Here is a 22,218-nt window from a genome sequence, read left to right as displayed (position 1 = left end):
CATCACTGTTGTCTATAAAACATATACTCATCATGGACGTCTTTCTTTCTTTCTTTCTTCGTTTCTTTCTTTCTTTACTTATTTATTTATTTACTTATTTATTTATTTATTTTGGTTTTTCGAGACAGGGTTTTCTCAGTAGCTACAGAGCTAGTTCTTGAACTCACTCTGTAGACCAGGCTAGCCTCAGACTCACAGAGATCTGCCTCCCTCGTGCTGGGATTAAAGGCGTGTGCCATTTGTTTTATAGGTATCAGTGTTTTATATGCATGACAAATACCATTTTTATTTTTAAAACTGTGATTTTTATGTGTGTGTGTATATGTAGGTATTTAGAGATAATGTTCTATAAACTAGAGACCTGTTTTCATATATGCTTTTTTCCTTCACTGTGCTGTCAATCATCCTTTATCTAAATGAACACAAATTCATAACAATGTCTGTTATAGCTGTATTATATTGTGTCCCTACACATACATCATGTGACCAGTTTTTTGATAAAGATTGAAATTGCTCCCATTTTGACTAGAATGGGTGATGATAACTAAGTCACAATGTACGTTCATAATAAACATTTATCTATGAAGTCGGCTTCCACTGAGTCACCACATACAACTCCATACAACCTAAAATGTTCTTTCTTTCGAACTGCCTGACAGCAGTCAGTGTGTGCGTACTGATATCAGCGTCTTCTCAAACGAACTAGGAAGTGAAACCTTACATATTTGTGAAAGTGCACCAAAGAATTTTTGCTTGATTGTTTGTTTTGTTGTTTTGTGAGACAGGGTTTCTCTGTAGCTTTGGCTGTCCTGGAACTCACAGAGATCCTCCTGCCTCTGCCCTCCGTATGCTGGGATTTCACTACCACCACTCGGCTCAAAGACTGTATCAGTAAATTCATACTGGAAGAAAATAACTGATGGTTTGAATAAGAATGGTCCCTACATGCTCCTGTGTTTGTGGTCTCCACACTGTTTGGGAAAGAGTAGGAGGTATGGCTTTGTTCAAGGGAGTTTGTCACTTGGGTTTGGGTTTTAGGGTTTGAAAAGCCCAGGCCATTCAGCTTGGTTCTCTCTCAAGTGTGAGCTCTCAGCTACTCTCCAACAGCCACTCCTGCCTGCTACATGCTTCCTACCATGATGGTCATGGACTTTACAACCCTCTGAAAATGTAAGCCCTCAACTAAATGCTTTGCCTTGGTCATAGTGATTCTTCACAACAGAAGAGTAACTAAGGCAATAAGGACATGTTATTTCTTAAAACAAACAAACAAACTGAAATCATCTGCAAAAATGGTTGATTCTATAAATGCTTACTACTTGAGAAGGCATCTATGTAACACCTTGCACATGGTAAAGAACCATTTGCAGCAAGGATAAGTGATTCTTTTTCGGCTCTCAACAATATCCAAAGTCAAACTGTTTTATTGAAATTATAATTATAAAATGTTTTAATTTCTCTAATTCTTGCAAAGAAATTATTCATTGGGGAAAACAATTCCCATAATCATTTACCTAGCAAGTTACTCCAAATTACCAGGTTCTATACTGAAATAATTTCTGCCCATATTCCAAAGCACTAAGGGATTATGGATACATACATATATACATTATGCATACATGTGTATATACATATACAAACACACACACACACATAACAGAATGATGCTACCAGTAAGCAGGTATATGAAGGAGGGAAACACAGCATACACTGCTTCAGAAAGAGCCAAAGATGACTTCTACTTGGGAAGGAAGATGTGTTGGAAAGGCAGCATGTAGACCAGATATTGAGCGTATACAGACAGTGAAAACTGTCAGTGAGATATAAAAACATGTAGACTTACAATCAGACCATATATGGAATATGAATAGAGTTTAAAGTCTTTTACTTAAGGGTCTTTTGTTTTGTTTTGTTTATTGTTTGGCTGGGAGTCAAGCCCAGGACCTGAGACATGCTGACCAAGCACTGTATCATTAAACTTCCCAGTTCAAGATTTTTGAAAAATTAGGTAAATGTTTTGGATATTCATTTATTTGGAGGCTAAATAAAACTGAAATAATCAAACAACTACATAGTGTGTTGCAAAATCAGACAATAAATACATAACCTAATCTTCATATTACAATGACCTAAAACCATGACTATCCTTAGGAAAAACAGCTGTGCCTTCACAAGTGTGAGATATAACTTCTCTAGAAACAGGACCAGTGGACTACATAACCTCAACCACTCAACCCTGCCTTCCTCTACTCTAACTCAAGCTCACTAGCCAATAAACAATAGCAACCCAAGTAACTCACCTTGACCAGAAGCCAAAGGATTTAAAGGCCTTTGAATTGTCTGTGGTCTACAAACAAAAGAATTGTACTGTATGAACACCAGCGTTACCAACAATGTTATAATTATATCTGATTTAGAAAGTGAAACGTTTTATCATGCAGAGGTTTTTATCCATGAGAGACTCACACATGTGCATGCACACAGAAATGCACGCACTTAAACACTCAAATGCACACAGGTTTTTACCCCAAATTAGCTAGTACATTCTTTAGAGCCTTCAAGTTTCCAAGTGAAGAACCTTAAGCATTTCTTAGTCACCCAGCGATCAGTGTCCACTGCACTGGTTAAGAGAACAAACAGATGCTTCCCCTAAGCACTGAACAAATACCTAGCTTAAGTCTGATTCTCCATCTGTAAGCAGTTATGACTTTAATAAATTGTTACCATAAGAACTACAGGAGCAATGTCCATGGTATGTTTAACACAGTGCACAGTGATTACACAAAATACCACCTCGGAGCTGTTCCCTGAACTCAGTTTAACTTGAACAGGATAAAATAACTGCGGCCAAAGAAAGGCGAGTGGAGAGTAAGGAAAATCTCTTAAACTGCGATTCTATTCTATACCCCACCACTGACTACAGTGATCTTGGTAAATGAATCAAAAAGCTCAGGTTCTGAATTACTTAATCTACATAAGGAGATCCTATAATCCACTCAGGAAAGTTTGCTCAGTGGTTCCAATACTAAATAGGTCTACTATTATGTAAGTCTTTAAAGAAGTATTTGTTGGGCTGGAAAGATGGCTTAGGAGCATTGCCTGCTCTTCCAAAAGTCCTGAGTTCAATTCCCAGCAACCACATGGTGGCTCACAACCATCTGTAATGAGGTCTGGTGCCCTCTTCTGGCCTGCAGGCATCTACATAGACAGAATATTGTATACATAATAAATAAACAAATATATTTTTAAAAAAAAAGAAGTATTTGTTGCAGTCAGTGCCCCAGAGGGAACCGGATTAATGACATTTAAATTTCTATGTCCAAATCAATCTTTTAAGGACATGAACCTGATCTTCACAAGTCTAGGAAAATAGTACATACTTAAAACAGTTTTCTTCATAGATGACACTCCATATCCTCCAAGCATCCGGCCCCTTGTAGCCTGTGTAGCGCTCAGGGTTAAGGAGTAAATCCACATACTCAGCATCAGGGGACTGTATGTCTGCAAAATAAAATGTATCACTAAATCTTCCCTATTTCAGAACAACATTTTAGGATAAAGAAAAATAGGAAGAAACAAACATCCACATTCACTGTTCACAATGGTTGCAAAAAATCCTGATCTTACAAGTGGTAAGAACAGGAATACATGAGTTTTAGAATTTAAGAAAACATGTGAGTCAACACTCACAAACTATACAATGAGTCTGTTTCCATCCACGTTAGCACGGCAGCTCATCACTGACTAGCGGGAATGAAGAGAGTTTGCTTAGCAGGAGAGCAACTGCCTAGCACAGGCAAAACCCAGGGCTTGATCCCTAGCCAGAGAAAAAGAAAATAGTAGTGCAAGTCTTCAAAAAAAATTTTTTTTAAAAAATTTAAAGCCTTTTTCCTTTTTTTGGGGGGGGGGGGGTGAGTTTTGAGACAAGGTCTCACTACAAAGCCCTAGTGATCCTGTGACTCAAGAGATTCACCTGCTTCTGCTCTGCCTCTGCCATGCTGAAATTAAAGGCATCCACCATCAATGCCCAGCTCTCTTTTTATATTTATTATTTATACAGTGTTTTGCCTGCATGTGTTCCTGCAGGCCAGAAGAGGGCACCAGATCTCATTACAGATGGTTGTGAGCCACCATGTGGTTGTTGGGAATTGAACTCAGGACCTTTGGAAGAGCAGGCAATGCTCTTAACCTCTGAGCCATCTCTCCAACCCAATGCCCAACTCTTTACACTAACTTTTTAAAAGTTCAATAGTTCACTACCTAAGAGTCAGAAAAATTTCAAAATTCAGATTTAAATTTGCTTAGCCAATTCAGAGGTCAACAATTCAAATAGAAAGAAAAAGATACTAGAAAAAGAAGATCAAGATATCTTGGTCAAACTCCTAATGTGTCCTAAGGTTGCCAGTTTCAGCACCAGCTTCAGACATGATGTCATGGTTCAATATTCTCTGCACCAAAAGCCACAAAGACCATCGCCACAGAAAGGCTACTGACCCAGCAGCATTTGCAGAGATGTTTTCCTCATTCCTACACTTTAGCTTCTTTTGCAAAATGCAAGAGAGAGAGAACTATAAATTACTTGATGCATAAAACTGCGAAACATTAAGAGGTAAATTTTTTTCAGAAAATTTTAATTTTCATTTTACTGTGGTAAAAATGCCTATTATGAAATTAGCCATTTCCACCATATTCAGTGAACCGTGAGTACATTCACACTGCTGTGTAATCATTCCACTTTGTTTCCAAAACTTTCTCACAGCCCTAAACAGAAACTGTGACCATTTAACAACTAACTCTCCATAGCTAGCCCAGACCAACCACCAATCCGTTCTCTGTTGCTATGACTCTGCCTTTTCCAGACAGTTCGCAAGTGAGCCATACCACACTTGTCTTTGTGTATGGCTCGCTTCTTTCACCCACCATTTTCCAAGGGTTCTGCCACACTGTAGCATTTGCTGGAAGCTCACTCCTTCTTGTGGCTTAATGGTATTTATGTGTATTTGTATGACATACACATAACACATTTCGTTATGTTTGCATCTGGTGATAGACACATAGACTATTTTAACCTGTGCCTCTTCGGCATGAACACTGGTCTACCTTTGCCTGAGTCTTTCTCAGTTCTTCTGAGTTACACACCAGGAATGCCACTGCTAAGTCGTATGAGTTGATGTTAAGCTTTCTGAGGATGCTTCACACCATTAGGACTGAGATTTTAAGATTAACTGAAAAGAACTGAGGGGCGACATCTGGAGCAGCTCTCGTGAATGACTTGCCTAGAACATCCAAAGCCTGAGTTCAATGCTTAATACAACTAAAGGAAGGGAAGGAGAGGGGAGGAGAAGAAGGGGAGGGGAAGAGAGGGGACAGGAAAGGAGAGGGGGAGGGAGAAAGGGGGAGGGAGGGGAGGGAGGGAGGGGGGAGGGGAGAGGGAGGGGAGAGGAAGGGGGGCAGGCTGGTTTTCTCTCAAGGCATCACTGGGAACAAACATCATACCATCAACTTCACAGAAGCTGTCTGAAGAATCATCATGCTTGGTCCACTGAAGAACAGCCTTCTGAGTTTCCTCACTTCAAATAAGGAAAATTGCATTATTCCTTTTTCCAGTCAGCTGTGATGAAGAAAAACAAAATACCTGAAGATCAAATCACCTCAGAGATTCGTCCACTGCGCCAAGCCGCTCAGCTTGTTCACATTCTTCAATGAGGTTAGCTTCTTCAGAGTACTGAACAGGGCAAAAACAAACAGATTTGCCACATTTTAAAACTGCTGCTTTGCTTTTGTTTTTGAGACAAGGTCACATACTTTTAAATTTCCCTGCTTTGTTTAACCTCTCGAATGCTGGATTACAGACATGAGCCACACGACCTTAAATATTTTTCAGGCATTAAAGTCAGTCAAGACTTCCAGCTTCAAAGCCTGTAAAATGAGCTCTGTCTGTCTGTGTAGCCCTGGCTGTCCTGAAACTCGCTCTGTAGATCAGGTTGCCTTCAAACTCAGAGCCCCACCTGCCTCTGCCTCCACCTGGCATAAAATGAGCTGTTATATCCAAAGAGTGGGTGGAAGGGTCCTTGCCTTTAGTTTTTTGTCGGAAGCACAATTTACTATTATGTTCAAAAAATAAAGAATATGGCAGTGACAAACAGTGACTAAGATGTGCACCAGGAAAAGTTTCTGAGGTACATGGAAGGCATGGCACATCAGAAGGCAAGTCCCAGTGCCCTGACTCTAAGCACCAGCCACCTGACCGTGGTGGCCACCCTAGATGATGGGTCTCAGCTCCTTCCCACACCATAATTGGAAGAGCACCTTACAGAAAGTATGCTATAGCTTTAGGTATTTAAAACACACGCTTTACCTACTCTATTTCTTCTTGATGTCTACACATGCACGCATACATTTTTTTCTAGTAGGTCCTGTGCATAGCACAGACCAAGCTTGAGTCTTGATAACATCACCACTAGCTGGTAAGACTGGAATCAGGAGGCCACAAATGTTTGCTACTCCTACAATAGTCTTGTTAGGATGACCGTAAGAATTTCTTTCTTTTTTTTTTTTTTTTTTTTTTTTTTTGGTTTTTTTTGAGACAGGGTTTCTCTGTAGCTTTGGAGCCTGTCCTGGAACTAGCTCTTGTAGACCAGGCTGGTCTCGAACTCACAGAGATCCGCCTGCCTCTGCCTCCCGAGTGCTGGGATTAAAGGCGTGCGCCACCGCCGCCCGTAAGAATTTCTGTCCACACTAGGATACTGAAAGAACTGAAATGACTAAGCTTTTAGGGAACATTAAATAACTGAAGTGCTCAGATTTTTTGAAATATTTATTGACTGACAACAGTGCTTCATTTTATTAGTTAATATATAAGACAGTTCAACTTAAAAAAAATCTTCTTGAAACTCAAGTTCTTTTATACACAGTTAAATAAGAAAGAGTAAAGAGATACAACCTACTTGACCTACAACCAAATGGCTCAGAATATCTACACAGAAAAAGTATGACAAAACAAATGTGCTAAAATATGTAAAAAAAAAAATCAAGGACTACAGTATACAATTTTTTTTTTTTTTATGTGTGGGTGCCGACATGTGGCTCAGTGTCCATTGGGAGTCAATTCTGACTTATAAGTCATTTGAGTTCAAGTTTGCCTGCTCTGCTTTTTCCAGTAACCTTGAGGGCTGTGAGAAACTCCTGAGTAAGCTCATGGGAAAGAGCATTTTAGTCCATGGGAAAGAATACATTATTCATTAAGACTTGGGCTGAAAAAAAACAAAAACAAAGCAAAACAAAACAAAAAGGTATAAAAATCAGGCAGTGGTGGCACATGCCTTTAATCCCAGCACTCGGGAGACAGAGACAGGTGGATCTCTGTGAGTTTGAAGCCAGCCTGTTCTGCAAGAGCTAGCTCCAGGACAGACTTCAAAGCTACAGAGAAACCCTGTCTTAAAAAAAAAAAAAAAAAAAAGGCCTTGGGCTGGTGTAGGCCAGCACATCCAGCACATCCAGCCAAGGACAGTGCAGAGGCGCTAGCTGACTGTACTGCTCTTTCTCTGCCTTCAGCCTCTAATCTGTATAAAAGCAAGTTCTTAAATAAACTCGGGGCTGATTGATATTCACCTTCAGTTCCCCATCTATCCTGTGTTTCTCTGTTTCTCTCAATCTGCCATTTCCTCAACCTCATGCCTCCCTCCCAGGTAATCCCTGCTGATTCCTGCCAGAGTGGGCTCCAACATTTATGTTATTCTTACAATTTTGCTGTCAGTTTGAAATTATTTCAGATGAGATTTGTCATGGTCAAGGGTATAGCCACAGACTGAAAATTATATCAAATAAAATTTCAAATGAGCATCAAAGGCCCTGGGAGATGTCCAACAAGTAGACACACTTGTCACACAAGCCTGATGACCAGGGCTTACTCCCCAGAGCCCATGTAAGAAGCCAAGTGCAAGGGCATCTATAATCGCAGCGCCCTACAGCAATTTAAGGCAGAGACAGACTTGCCTAGAAACTCAAGAACCAGCTAGCCTGGAAGACAGTACCCCTAAGTTCTAGTCTTTGAGAAAATTCTGAATGGCATTTAACTTAATTCTGAAACGCTCGAGTTTTGCATCACTCTTAAAAATGATTTATCTGAGTTTGGCCTTAAAATGATTGGAAGAATGGAGTAAGAAATACGCATGAAGCGAAACTGGCCACCACTAACGACTGCAGAGAGCAGGGGAATGGGTTTCGAGGCCGCGGTAGACAACAGTCGCATCAGTAAGTATCTGTGCATACCTTGTAGCTCGCAGACTTAATCCCATCAGGAACTTCATCCTGAAAAAGAAACACGCTTATTCTACCTTCTGGAAAAATATTTTAAATTCTTATGACTTAGGAGAAAAACTCACAAATTACTGGAGACTATTTTTAAGTGAAAAGTTAGGAAATTTTAAATAATTTCTTTAAAGTAAATAAAAATTGACAGGTGTAGTAGCACACAGCTTTAATGCTACCAGCCTGGTCTATGTAGCAAGAGCAATGAAATAAAATCTTCTCTCAAAAATGAGCAAATAAAATTCAAGGACCATATATGGCTGCTGATCATGTACTGTCATGGAAATATAAAAATGGTCACAAACATTCTATCAGTCTTGTGGTGCACAGGACAAATGCAGGTACGTGGGCTGAGTAAGCTGTGGCGAACATCCCAAATCTGTGCGTGCTCCTTAGTCACTCCTCGGCCCGACAGTTCGCCCTGTTAGGAAGTATTAGGATGAAGCACAGGCCTTGTCTATGGGGAGTGCAAGTATTTCATTCCCTCACTGCTGTCTCTGCTCTTAGCAGTAGAGTTCAGAGACTTTGCAATTGGGCTGTGGAATGTGTGCTGAAATGGTCGACTAGTGTTTCTCCTCTCTACTAACCACAAACTTAAGGGCAAGACCTGGCACCCTGCTCACCCACATAGAATATTCATTATTCAAATCACATGCTAATTGGTATCTTTACCAGTCCTTTCATCTCATTTTCTTCTCTCTTGCCTCACAAAACTATATTATCTTTCTGAATCATGGCATTTCTCTGAAAATCATATATATATGATTTTCAAAAAGTATATTTTGAGACGGCTATGTTAGGCTTTTCTTTTTTAGCTTTTATTATTAATTTATTTATGAAAATTTCATATACATATAACGTGCGTTCTAATATCGCTTCTGTGTCTTCTTCCCCTCCTCCTGCAGAGCCCCTTCCCACATTCATGATTTTGTTGTTTTTGGTTTTTTATACGCACTGAGTTTAACCAGGTCATCTGGAGACCATGGGCCTAATGAGCTGGAGCCTAATGGGTTCTTCAGTGGGTAAAAGTGAAGGCAATGGTTGTCCCTCCCCAAAAACCCAGCAGCCACTAGTTCAATCTTTTATTAGAGATTGCTCTCCTGGCTTGACAGTTGTTTTCCTCTTGAAGTTTGAAGTATTCTACTGTGAAAGCAGAGATTTCCTTTTTTGCACTTTGAAATGCTGCAGGTTTTTACAAGTATAATAATAATAATAATAATAATAATAATAATAATTACATATAATTATTATATATAATAATTATTAGCATCATCATTATTGTTATTATATTATCATGAAGACATTGTAATTCAAAATAGATTTTCTGGGGCTGGGAGGCAGATGGCTCAGTCAGTAATGCCTCCCACACAAAATGAGAACCTGAGTTTAGATCTTCAGCATCAGAAGCCAGGCTAGAGGCAGCCCTGCAAACCCAGAGCTGGAGAGGCAGCGGCCGTCCTGCCTCATCAGTAAACTACAACAGTGCAAAGGGACAGAAACCACTTGCTGTCAGCCTCTAGCCTCCATGATACAGTGCTGCACATGCATAAATAAACAGCATTTATAAGTCAGGTTTATGACATGCAGATACTGAATGCTATATTTAAACAGGATCAAACTATAGTCTGATCGCTAGTGGCCCTTTTAGAAAATGCACGAACGACGGAAACAACCGGAACAGTCCTTACAGAATGGCAGGGTTTGACAGCACAGTCTCTTCTTCCACACTGGCTGATGTCATTCCAGAAAGGACATGGCTTCTTCAAGTTTACCTGTCAAATAGAAAGTTATAAAACTATAAAGCCCTGAGAGTATAATTGACTGCTGGAATCCCAATCCCAGGCTGGGGCGAGGGCTTATCTGAGCTCACACCATCTCTCCCATTACCAGTCAAGTTTCACTGACTATAAATGTGTAGCTGGTGTGAGCTGCTAAGCTGGTTAGAGAGACACAGACCCAGTGCAGATGGCAGCCGGGAGTCAAGGCTCAACAGCCCGCCTCCCTTACCCCCACCTCCACCCTCACCCCCATCAGCTCCCATGTAAGCTGGTGACAACAAGCAGAGAACAGGGATGAACTATGGACCAGGTTTTCCAAACTTTTTCAGTAGTGTTCTCATGGTCAGACACTGTAACTGTTTAGTAAGTTCAAAACTACCTCCTTTAAAAAAAAGAAAAAAAAATGCCTATCTTAATTGGAGCCCATCTGATGACTGACAAAACAGAATATTGAGAATAATATACAAATAACTAATTTAACTTCAATTTAACAGGTTCATTTCTAACTCTAGAAATTATCGAAGTTACAAGTATCAGGGCCACGGAGAGTTCAGCTGGTAAAGTGCGCGAGGGCAGGAGTTTACTTCCGGGAAGCCCATGAAAAGAAAGCATGCGAGGTTGTCCATGCTTGCAATCCCAGCGCTGGGACTCTGAGACAGGATTACACAGGCAACCAGTATAGCCTGTCACAACCAAGGCCAGTGAGACCAGGTCTGGAAACAAGAGGACTGTGCCTGAGAAATGACACCCACAGCTGTCCTCGGGTCTCAGGCACAGGTGCTCGCAAAAACACACACCAAGTCCAAAGGGCGGTTTCTCAACCAAACAGTTCACTTGTGAACCAAGTTTTCCTACTAAACTTTGTATACATTTAAGAGTCAGAGGCAGCCCAGGGGGCAAAGATGTCTCGAGATGCCTGACAGCCTGGGCTGGAGCCCAGGACTCACATAAAGGTGGAAAGGTTAGAAGCAATCCACTAAGTTGTCATCGTACGTCCACAGGCATGCCATGGCATGCGCACCTGTATGCGTGCACACACACATACTACTTTTGGGGGGACAGGGTTGTGGTTCTTTGAGATGGTTCTCTATGTTGCCCTTGACTGTCCTGGAACTCGCTCTGTAAACCAGGGTGATCTGAAACTCATAGAGATCCGTCTGCCTCTGCCTCCCGAGTGCTGGGAGTAAAAAGTATGCACCACCACTGTGCCTGGCTCACTAAATTTTCTTTAAATATTTTAAACCTTGTACACATTTAATAATTACCAATTTCAATGGCAGTACTAAAGTTTAGTCATCTAAGAAAATATTATCATCGATTACAGCACACTAACATTTAAAAAAACTGAAAATACTGGGGCTGGAGAGATGGCTCAGAGGTTAAGAGCACTGGCTGCTCTTTCAGAGGTCCTGAGTTCAATTTCCAGCAACCATATGGTGGCTCACAGCCATCTAAAATGAAATCCGGTGCCTCCTCTGGCATGTAGGCAGAACACTGTATACATAATAAATAAATAAATCTTAAAGAAAAAATTGAAAATACCTTGTAATATCTAAAGTAGTCACTTTCAAGAAGTCTTTGTAGTCTTGGGAAAAGTCTGTAGTTATTAAATTTATCAATAGTCTCAACATCACAGGTACAATCATCCAGGTAACCACTAACCTGTTACAAAGAAAATGAAATATTAGATTTAAATGTCCCAGATACCACATGGTCTTTTCCTCACATAGTTATTAGAAGAAAGGAAAGAAAGAAAGGAAAGGAAGGAAGGAAGGAAGGAAGGAAGGAAGGAAGGAAGGAAGGAAGGAAGGAAGGGAAGGAAGGAAGCAAGCAAGCCTGCTATTTAGCAACCTTATCTTGCCACCCTCTCTTGATTCCTAAACTAGAGAATAACAATAATACAGCAAGGCTGTTGTACCTCCAGAGCAACACAGTGGCACTTCTATAGGGTCAGCTGAGCTCAGTACACAGAATTGGACCCCTAGCAGCCACCTTATGGCTCTACCCTCCGGATCCAGCTTACCTGGCCAAAGGTTGGCACTAAGATTAAGAAGGAAGGGTGTGTCTCCTGTGCTAGATTAACAAACAAGAAAATGCCAGTCATATTTCATATTCCATCATGTGAACTAAGGAGCGCACGCACACAGGCAAACAGCTATTAAAAGTAATGTAACATTAAGTAATAAGTATGTAACGATTAAAAAAATGGAAAAAAGAAAATGCACACACTATAGAGAAGAGACCCTGCTGTAAACTACACTGAAGATGACAAAGTGCACTGGCCCCTCACTGAAGAGCTACGGACAGCTGCTACAGGAGTCTGCTTTAGGGATGTGGTCCCTGGTAGACTGACCATGCTTGGTGGGCAGCCCCACACCCATACAGCAGAACAAATTGATCTCAGTGAGTAGCTTTTAAAAAAGAACAGCCAAGTCCAGGTGGTGGCAGCACACGCCTTTAATCCTAGCACTTAGGAAGTAGATGCGACCAACCTAGTCTACAGGGTGAGTTTCAGGATGACTCTTACACAGAGAATCCCTGTCTCAAAACACAAAACAAAAACAAACAAACAAAAAAGCCAACAAAAAGAAAGTGTGCTTCTTTTCCAGAGAACACGTTTTGCTCCCAACACCTCTATCAAGTGGCTGACACTACCTGGAACTCCAGCTCCAATGGACCCAGTGCCTTCTCTGACCTCCCTATGCATGGCACTCACATGACATACCCACACAGATATACATACATACTCATAATTAAAAATAAAAGAATTTCTAATAGCCAGGCATGGTGGCTTATGCAGAGGCAAGAGAATCTCTGTGAGTTCAGGGCCAGCCTGACCTCCAAAGTGAGTTCCAGGACAGCCAGGACCATTACAGAAAGAAACCCTGTCTCTGTGTAACCAAATACACATATTTCATTTTTCATATAAATATAATACACATATATATTAAAAATAAGAAAGAAGTTATAAAACCTTATTAAAACACTCCATGCATGTTTCCCTGTACTATGTGAAATCCTGTGCTATCTTATTAAAATACTGAATGAATATGTTTGTTGACCAAGGTTTTCTGTCCCACCCGGTCCTTGCAGTTTCTGTTGTCTGAGGTTTTCTGTCCTGCCCAGTTCCTGCCGTCATTAAGTCCCCCCCCCCAAAAAAGAATCACACAGAGGTCTACTTTAGTTATAAACTGATTGGCCCATTAGCTCTGGCTTCTTATTAACTCTTATAACTTATATTAGCCCATTTTTCTTGTCTATGCTAGCCATGTGGCTCGGTACCTTATTCAGCGAGGCAGTCACATCTTACTTCTTCTGGCTGGGTCACAACTGCAGAATAGGACTTCCTTCTTCCCAGAATTCTCCTGTTCTCATTGACCCACTTCTACTTCCTGTCTGGTTATCCCGCCTATACTTCCTGCAGGGCTACTGGGCAAGCAACGTTTTATTAAAATACAACTGACAGAGTACAAACCATTGTCCCACAGCATGTTTACCTTGTACTATGTGAAATCCTATACTATCTTATTAAAATACTGTATAAATATGTTTACCTTGTGCTATGTGAAATCTTGTACTTAAGAACATTGAAACTCAGTACAGAAACTTTTCACCTAAAAACAAGAATATAGTAACAGCAATGCCCCAACACTAACACTTTTTACTGCTTTTTCTGGTCTTACTTATTTTTTAGAAGTCTGATCCACATATTCTATCATATCTATTTTAATTCCTTTTGAATGTGTAAGGATAGAAACCACCTACTATTTCTTGCCTTTCATTCAAATCGTTTAAAAGAATGACACAGAAATAGCACAAAGATCAAAAGGAGACCGGCAGACCAGAAAGAGCCAGTCACAAACGGAAAAACAGAAAAACCTGAGCTTGAAGCCAAACACCCCAGGAGTTCAGTGCCAAGGTGAAAAGAAACCTGCAGGACCCGGCTAAGCACTGTTGCTTTGGGGACGCTCTCACTTAGTCTTCTACCATCTCTCCAGGGTGCTATCAGAACATTCTAGATGGAGATGGTAACGCCGTATGAGAATCCCTCACTTTCCTGTCTGTCTCTATCTCATCAACTAGAGTATAAAATCCTTGAGGTAAAAAGGTGTTTGTTCACCTGTGACCCCAGCCTGCAGCCCTATGCTTCTACAGATGACACAGTAGACCTCATTGACCACTCACGGAGTGGGGAGTGAATGAATGACGGCTGCCCATTGTTTCTCCTGAGACACAACACACTGTCTACACACGTGCCTGGTGTCTCAAGCTCAAGTGCACATCTGTACCTGATTTTTATGAAAAGTTTTTCCCAAGTGTGTCAATTAAGGAAAAGAAACAGAAAGAAATTCAAATTAAAAAGGAAAAACTAAAATTATCAGCATTTTCAGATCTTATGCAGTGTATGTATATGTGTATACATACATGTATATGTATGCAACATATACAGATATGCAGTATATACCACACACAAAAAAAGTTCAAATTATTAAATAAAGTCCAGAAAAACAATTCCATTTACAATAGCATCAACAAATAAAATACTTACGAAGACATGCCTCCTGGTGAGCATGTACTGAAACAGGAAGGCTGTTTACACACCATTGCTGGGCATGTAAACGTCCAGACATGATGGAAACCAGTGTGGATGTTCCCCAAGAAGCTAAAAACAGCTATCACTGATCTAGCAATCTGACTTCTGGATAAACATCCAAAAGAAATAAAAGCACTGGCTCAAAGAGACATCTCCACACCTGTGCTCCTTGCATCACACAGTATTCAAGACACAAAAGCATCTAAGTGTCTGACAAGGTAAGAGTAGATAATTTAGCCAGATGGTGGTGGCTCATGCCATTAATCCCAGCACTTGGGAGGCAGAGGCAGGTGGATTTCAGAGAGTTCAAAGCCAGTCTGGTCTACACAGTGAGATCCAGGACAGCCAGGGCCACACACAGTAGATAACATGACACATACACTACACAATGACTACTACTCTGTCCTTTGTGGCAACCTGGATGAATCTTGAAGATACTGTACTAAGCAAAATAAAAAGATACTTCATGACCTCCCTCACTTGTGAGATCTAAGCTGGTCGGAATCTTGCCAGCAAGCCACAATAACGTGGTGATACATAAAATACTAGAAATGGGTTAAGATGTAAGTTAGCCAATAAGAAGTTAGAGCTAATGGGCCAAGCAGTAATTTAATTAATACAGTTTCTGTGTGGTTATTTCGGGTCTTGGCAGCCGGGAAAAACAAGTGGCCTCTTACAACAGCCAAGGGTACAAGGGGTAGAAGTGGAAGATATGAGAAAATACAAGATAAGTAAGTTCTGGGGTCTGAATGAACACCATAGTGACCATAGTTAATAATAGTGCATATCTGCTAAGAAAACAGATCTTAAGTATTCTCACCATACATGCAGCTAACTGTGTGAGGATAGATATGATAATTTGCTTGATGATACTATCCCAGTGTATAGGTGTAACAAGACAGCTTCTGGGATATGTCCTATTGTCTCTCAATAAATAAATGTGTGCATTCAAAATATACTTTATTTGTCAAAGAACTAGGAGTACTTAATTTTATTCTGTTCTGTGACAAAAGAAGAAGGAGAAGAAGAAGAACAAGAAGAAGAACAAGGAGTGGGGGGAGTGGGAGGGAAATGGGAGGAGGAGGGGAGGAGGTGGAAATTTTTAAAAAAAAGAAAAAAAGAAGAAGAACAAGAACATGAGGGGCTGGAAAGATGGCTCGACCAGTAAGAGCACCGCTGCTCTATCATGAGAACCAGAGTTCAGATCCTAGAACCTGTTGGTTTGTGAGGCAGCTCACAAACACCCGTACCTCCAGCTCCAAGGAATCCAATGCCCTCCTCTGGTGTTCAAGGGCATAGCATACACTCATACATACACACACACACACACACACAGAGAGAGACGGGGGGGAGATTTTTAAAAGGGTACAAACTTAAAATAAATCTTATTGCATATTTTAAAATATACAATATTATGTTGTTATATATAGTAAAATGGTTGCTATAGCAGGGCGAATTAACATATCCATCTTTTCATGTAATTACCCACCTGCCCCATGACAGGTATAGCTGTAACAAAACTCCTGAATGCAATACTAACCATACGTCTTGTGTTGTATGTTGCATCTCTCAATTCCCAACAAAGATAAACAGAGAGCAAAAGATGCCACATACACACAAAGAGAGCAGAAAATGCCACATACGCACTCAGCTTTAAAAGGAAATCCTGCCGTTTAACCTGGGCAGTCCTGGAAGATGTGTGAAGTGAAGTAAAGAAAAGGCTTGCACAGTCCCGCATTTGGAATGTATGAAAGGAGAGAGAAAGGGCTCGACTAGAATTAGAAAGATGTGACGGGAGGTGAAGATCTGGGGTGGTGGAAATCAAGAGATCCGACATGCTAGAAAACCGATGCCAGACACAAGGCACAGGGTATCGAGAGCCATCCTTGCCTATGTCTTAGTCTTATTAAAGTTCACAGTGTAGGGCTGGGGAAATGACTCAGCAGTTAAGAGAGCTCTTGTTGTTCTTGTAGAGTTCCAGGGTTCAATTCCCAGAGCCCACATGGTGGCTCACAACCGTAACTCCAATTCCAGGGGATCGAATGCCCTGTCTGACCTCCACAGGCATGTATATGGTTCACAGACATACTGCAGGCAAATCTTTTTTTTTATTAAAAAAAAGAAAAAAGAAAAAAGACATCACATTATGAAGTGACTCAAAAGATAGCAATCATCCTACAAATATTCCTTCCTATACTTTATTCAGAAAAGCCACGGGTACAGCAGGTACTTAGAGGTACGGCCACCTCTTTAGTATAACCTATAAAACCATCTGATGAGTATTTAATACTGGGTTTCTGTCCACCCATCAAGTCACTTCTACATGGAGCAGCAACTTGGCCTAATGAACAAAGCTTGTTTGTTTTGCTTTGTTGGTTTTTCAAGACAGGGTTCTTTGCAGCTTTGGGGCCTGTCCTGGAACTCACTCTGTAGACCAAGCTGGCCTTGAACTCACAGAGATCCACCTGCCTCTGCCTCCCAAGTACTAGGCTTAAAGGCATGCACCACCACTACTTGGCTTTTAAAGCTATCTTTAAAACTGATATACAGGACACTTGACAAGTTAAATCTACAGATGCACGTGTTTGGAGAGTTTATCTATAATATACTCCAAATGAAAAAAAAGAGTTTGTGGAGCTGGCATTTGTGTCTGAGTGTCCCTCCTGCAGCAGCCTGAGGCAGAGCTACCTTTTTCAGGGGGCTGAGTGTCCCTCTTGAGGGAGCCCAAGATAGGCCAGCCACACTCAGGCAGCTGAGGTTCATTACTGCTCATCAGATTCAAGAACAACAAAACAATTTCAGTGGAAAGGAATGCTCACTAATTTTCAACTAAGTGAAACAAAATAAGGTCATACTTTCTCCATAACTGCCTTTAATATTTCTTCTGAGATTATATCTTTAAGATAAGACTCCACAAATTGTGCGTAAAGTTTTGCTACATTCACTTATTCAACATAACTGTCAAAAAATAAAAATAACAAACTTCCTTTCATCTAAGTCTATGTCTCTGATAACAAATACTATTTGGTTCAAAGAAGGGTGCTTCCAGGACTATTTACTCAAATGGTGATAAGAGCAAACTTACTACATAAATTGATATTATTAATTACTATTTTAATGGGATAATGAAAAAGCAAGTGGTTATTTATAAGAAAGATTTACAAGTCTCAATCATTTTGAATAATGAACAGTAAACAATAAAACACTATTCTGAAAAGAGTTTACAAGGTTGGGGAAATGCCTCAGTAGCTGCTCTTGCAGAGGACCTGTGTTCAGTTCCCAGCAACCACATGGGTCATCTAACTTCAGTTCCAGGGCATCCAACACTCTCTTCTGACCGCCAGTAGCTCCTGGAACTCACATGATGCACATACACACATGCAAGCAAAACACTCAAATAGATAAAATAAAATAAAGCTAAAATTTTGGAGAATTTACAAAATGCTGGGTGGTGGTGGCCTTTAATTCCAGCACTGGAGGCAGAGCAGGCCAGATCTGTGAGTTTGAGGCCAGACTGGTTTACAGAATGAGTGCTAGTACTGCCAGGACTACACAGTGAAACTCAGAGAGAGAGAGAGAGAAAGAGAGAGAGAGAGAGAGAAAGAGAGAGAGAGAGAGAGAGAGAGAGAGAGAGAGAGAGAATTTACAACATACAGTGAAAAGCATTTTAAAAGGACTTCTAACCAACAGATATATGTAACTGACCAAGCCCAAAGACACATCTCAGCAAACAAAGAAATAGCTAGCTGAACTAAACGATACATTTACATCCTATGCTATGGTAGTCTGAATGAATTGGCCCCTATAAACTCATAAAGAGTGGTCCCCATAAGCTCATATTAGCAGGTGTGGCTTTGTTGGAGTAGGTGTGTCACTGTGGAGGTGGGCTTTGAGGTCTCACATACGATCAAGCCATGCTCAGTGTCCAAGTTCACGTCCTGTTGCCTGTGGATCAAGATGTAAGATGTGCTCCCTCTCCAGCACCACGTCTGCCATATCCCACCATGATAATAATGGACTGGACCTCTGAAACTGTAAGGCACTCAGTTAAATGCTTTCCTTCATAAGAGTTACTGCGGTCATGGTGGCTCTTCACTGCAACACAAACCCTAAGACATGCTGAAATCTCCCTAACATTTGCTGAAGCACCAATCAAATACCAGGTTTGAAAACCATTTTTAACTCAGTTTTGATCTCTCAGCACTTACTGACGAGTGTCCTGTTGAATGCTTATCAAAGTTAATCTCATTGCTTGCAGACCTCCATTCATCCCCCCCCCCATGTCTGTTTAAGGTCAAACAGCTACATACTGCTGACTCATCATAGAGAGCCTGTGAGCCCAACCCCAGCTACAAACCAGATACTCATGCAAACAAGGGTGGTGATGTGGTAACCCGAGGCAGAAGTGGTAAGAGAGACTGACAGCAGGAAGGAAAAAAAAACACCTAAGACCATTCTGACTATTTCTGCCATTAGCGAGGCCATATTTTGGAGGTAGCTCACCTGCCCCAGGCTAAGGGCAGATATTACACGCAAGCCCCAAGGAACCTGGCTAGTTTGTTATTATTCAGCTGACTCTGAAGAGAAAAACCAGAAACTCTTCCTTTAAAGAAAGTGACTTAGGGCTGGAGAGATGGCTCAGTGATTAAGAGCATTGCCTGCTCTTCCAAAGGTCCTGAGTTCAATTCCCAGCAACCACATGGTGGCTCACAACCATCTGTAATGAGGTCTAGTGCCCTCTTCTGGCCTGCAGACATACACACAGACAGAATATTGTATACATAATAAACAAATAAATAAATATAAAAAAGTTACTTAACAGATTTTGGGGGGGTATTAGGGAGTATTTAAATATGAAATTATTGGGGGCTGAAGAGATAACTCAGTGATTAAGAGCAAGGACTGCTCTTCCATAGGATCTGAGTAGGTCCCAGAACCTACATGATGGTTCACAGTCTAGTTCCAACAGCCTCCTTCAGTTTACTCAGGCACCACATGTGCGTGGGGCACAGACAGGCAAACACACAAATATGGTAAATAAAAATAAATCCTAAAAATAAATAAGAGCCAGGCATTATGACCCTCATCTTTAATCCCAGCACTTGGGAGGCAGAGAACTAGGAGTTCGAGGTCAGCCTGGTCTACATATTGATTCCCAGAACAGCCAGGGCCTGAGACCCTGGCTCAAAATAAACAAATGAATAAATAAAAAATAAACCTGAAGATAACGAAACAACCAAAAAAAATGTAATTACTATTCAAGAAAAATGCAAAAATAATTAAAAATTCCTTAATTTTAAGATCTCTAAAAAGGCTGAGTGTGGAACAAAAGTTTAAGAGCTAAATAGTATTTTTATACCATTATCAAAGCATCCAGAACATACTTGAGTTTAACACCTAGTATCTTTTCTCAGCACTGACAGTTACAAGTTGCTTGTTCCTGTCTCGTGTTGAGATGTTGAAACTTTGTATACCCAAAATTTGTAATCAAAGGAACTTCCCCGACAACTCACCTCTATGCCCAAATTACTCAAAACAACAAAATCCAAAACTTAAAGTGGAGAAAGAGATGACTCTGCCCTCTTCCTCTGAACGTCAACTGTGATTCCAACATTATAGTATCACACCCAGCATGCACGTTATTTCTGGTCATAAATAGTAAGACCCACGAATGCTTTGGCTCTTTATCCCTCCATGTTTTACAAATGTAATTTCGAAGTCCACCAAAAGATGACTTTAAAGATTAATGGATCAACAGGTTAAAGTCATTTGTTGCCAATTCTGAGGACTGAGGTAGATCCCATGTGGTGGATGGTGAGAAATTCCTGCAAGCTGTCCTCTGACTGACTACAAGCACCCTTTCCTATGCAAACACCCACACGTACAATATACTCAAAATAAGCAAGCCAGTATTTTAAAAAGAGCAATAACGAACAAGAGGAGTAAGAAAGCGAGCAGGCCAGCACGAGATGTGGTTGTGAACACCTGTACAGCAATACAATTTACCTATCAAGAAACTCAATAATAGAATGATCTGATATAGTTTTAAATAGAAGAAAGGCGGGGGACCACTAATACACAAGAGTTCTTCCAGACGTTACAAGAACGCACTTAGAGACTAACACACCGACTGATTCCAGGTTCTTCTAGATGTTTCCAAGCTACCTGCTGGCATTTTCTGAAGACAGCAAAACGACATTCAAAGTCAGTCCAATACGTCTAACCTAAATGGTCTCATACAAAATTAACAGGCTACACTACAAAAAAGAAAAAACTCCTTTAATGTTTTGCTCACATCTCCCATAGAAATAAATAATCACAGCTCATAATCAAACTGAAGCTGGGGCCTGCCTAGGATTCAAACCGCTAAGGGAGTGTCAGGATGCCAGAACAAGCTTCAGGAAGAAGAAAGTGCACCAAACATAGGCCGAGAAGTCAAAGGACAACAACGGCCGCAAAGACACCAGGCAGTTGGACCAGGGCACCTAAAGGGCCACGCAAGGTTATTCAACCTCTTGACAAAGAAAGCAAGACTTGGAGAACAGCTGGTCTCCCACCCCCGAGTCGGTCCCGAGCGGAAAGGCTGGGGATGCCCAGGACACAGCGAGCACGAGGTGTCCAGGTACCGGGTGCACTCAGAACCCTAGATCTTGTGAACTCGACTCCGCCCTGCGGAGAGGCCACAGCAGGACACCGGGACGCTGCGTGACAAGCTGGCCAGGAGCCCACGCCCATCCCAGGATCCCGCGGCCCGGGCGACCGGGAACGCAGTCCGGGCCGCGCACCGGGATCGCCCGCGCCCGGGGATGCGCAGCCCGTGGGCCGGCCGCGCGCGCCTCACCTGGCAGAAGCAGCGCTGCGCCGCCGTCTCTGGTCGCCGCTCCTCGCCGTGGCCCGAGCGCAGCAACCACAAAGCACCCAAGAGGCCGACGAGTAAGCCCCAGCCGCAGCCCATCGCCGCCCGCCGCCCTCAGCCCGCGCCGACGTCCCCGGCTCCGGGGTGCAGGCCGCGCGCCCGCAGAAGAAGCCCGCGCCCGGCCCCGCCCCGCCCCGCCCGCTCCTCGCTCCGCCCTCCGCGCTCCCGTCACCCCTGCGGACGTGCGGCGGCGCGCGCTCTGCCCACGCGAGCCTCGGGCGCCTGCCTCTCAGCCCGCCCCGCTCACGCACTCGCCTACAGGACACCTGGCCTGCAAGCTCCGCCCGCGCGAAGACGCGGTTCTTCCGGGGTCGGGGCCTCCCCGGAGCCACTGCCCCTTGTCGTCGCTGTCCTGCCCGACCCTGCCCCTTGTCACTACGAGGAAATCGAGCCTGGGTTTACGTGTCCACCGTGCTCCGGCTGCCTAAAACCGAAAGGATGTTGCAGTTCAGCTTGGAGGGCACAGCCGCACAAAAGATTTAGAGTTTTCTAGTGGCTGTGCCAAATAGGGAACAGGTGAAATTGGTTTCAGAATGATCGTCGTGGTATACGCCTATAATCCCAGCACTCTAGAGGCTGCAGCAGGAGGATTGCTCAATTTCGAAGACAACTTGAGCCTA

General features: G+C 42.0%; 1 protein-coding gene across 1 annotated transcript in view; it reads right to left on the bottom strand.

Moving 5' to 3' along the window:
- Positions 1 to 21,702, bottom strand: part of Ero1a (endoplasmic reticulum oxidoreductase 1 alpha) — a 40,411-nt gene extending 18,709 nt beyond the window's left edge. Inside the window, exons 1-8 of the mRNA XM_038309972.1 lie at positions 21,524 to 21,702; positions 11,631 to 11,750; positions 9,999 to 10,082; positions 8,272 to 8,310; positions 5,652 to 5,725; positions 5,497 to 5,570; positions 3,381 to 3,501; positions 2,301 to 2,347 (exon numbers count right to left, since the gene is read on the bottom strand). Coding sequence (XP_038165900.1) covers positions 2,301 to 2,347; positions 3,381 to 3,501; positions 5,497 to 5,570; positions 5,652 to 5,725; positions 8,272 to 8,310; positions 9,999 to 10,082; positions 11,631 to 11,750; positions 21,524 to 21,637 — 673 coding nt within the window. The 5' untranslated portion in view covers positions 21,638 to 21,702. The remainder of the gene's footprint in view (positions 1 to 2,300; positions 2,348 to 3,380; positions 3,502 to 5,496; positions 5,571 to 5,651; positions 5,726 to 8,271; positions 8,311 to 9,998; positions 10,083 to 11,630; positions 11,751 to 21,523) is intronic.
- Between the last annotated feature and the right edge of the window lie 516 nt (positions 21,703 to 22,218).

Source organism: Arvicola amphibius, chromosome 13 (assembly GCF_903992535.2).
Source record: "Arvicola amphibius chromosome 13, mArvAmp1.2, whole genome shotgun sequence".
In the NCBI taxonomy this organism is placed as follows: domain Eukaryota; kingdom Metazoa; phylum Chordata; class Mammalia; order Rodentia; family Cricetidae; genus Arvicola; species Arvicola amphibius.
The sequence above is the reverse complement of the archived record's forward strand: the minus strand, read 5'-3'. Positions and strand labels throughout refer to the sequence as shown.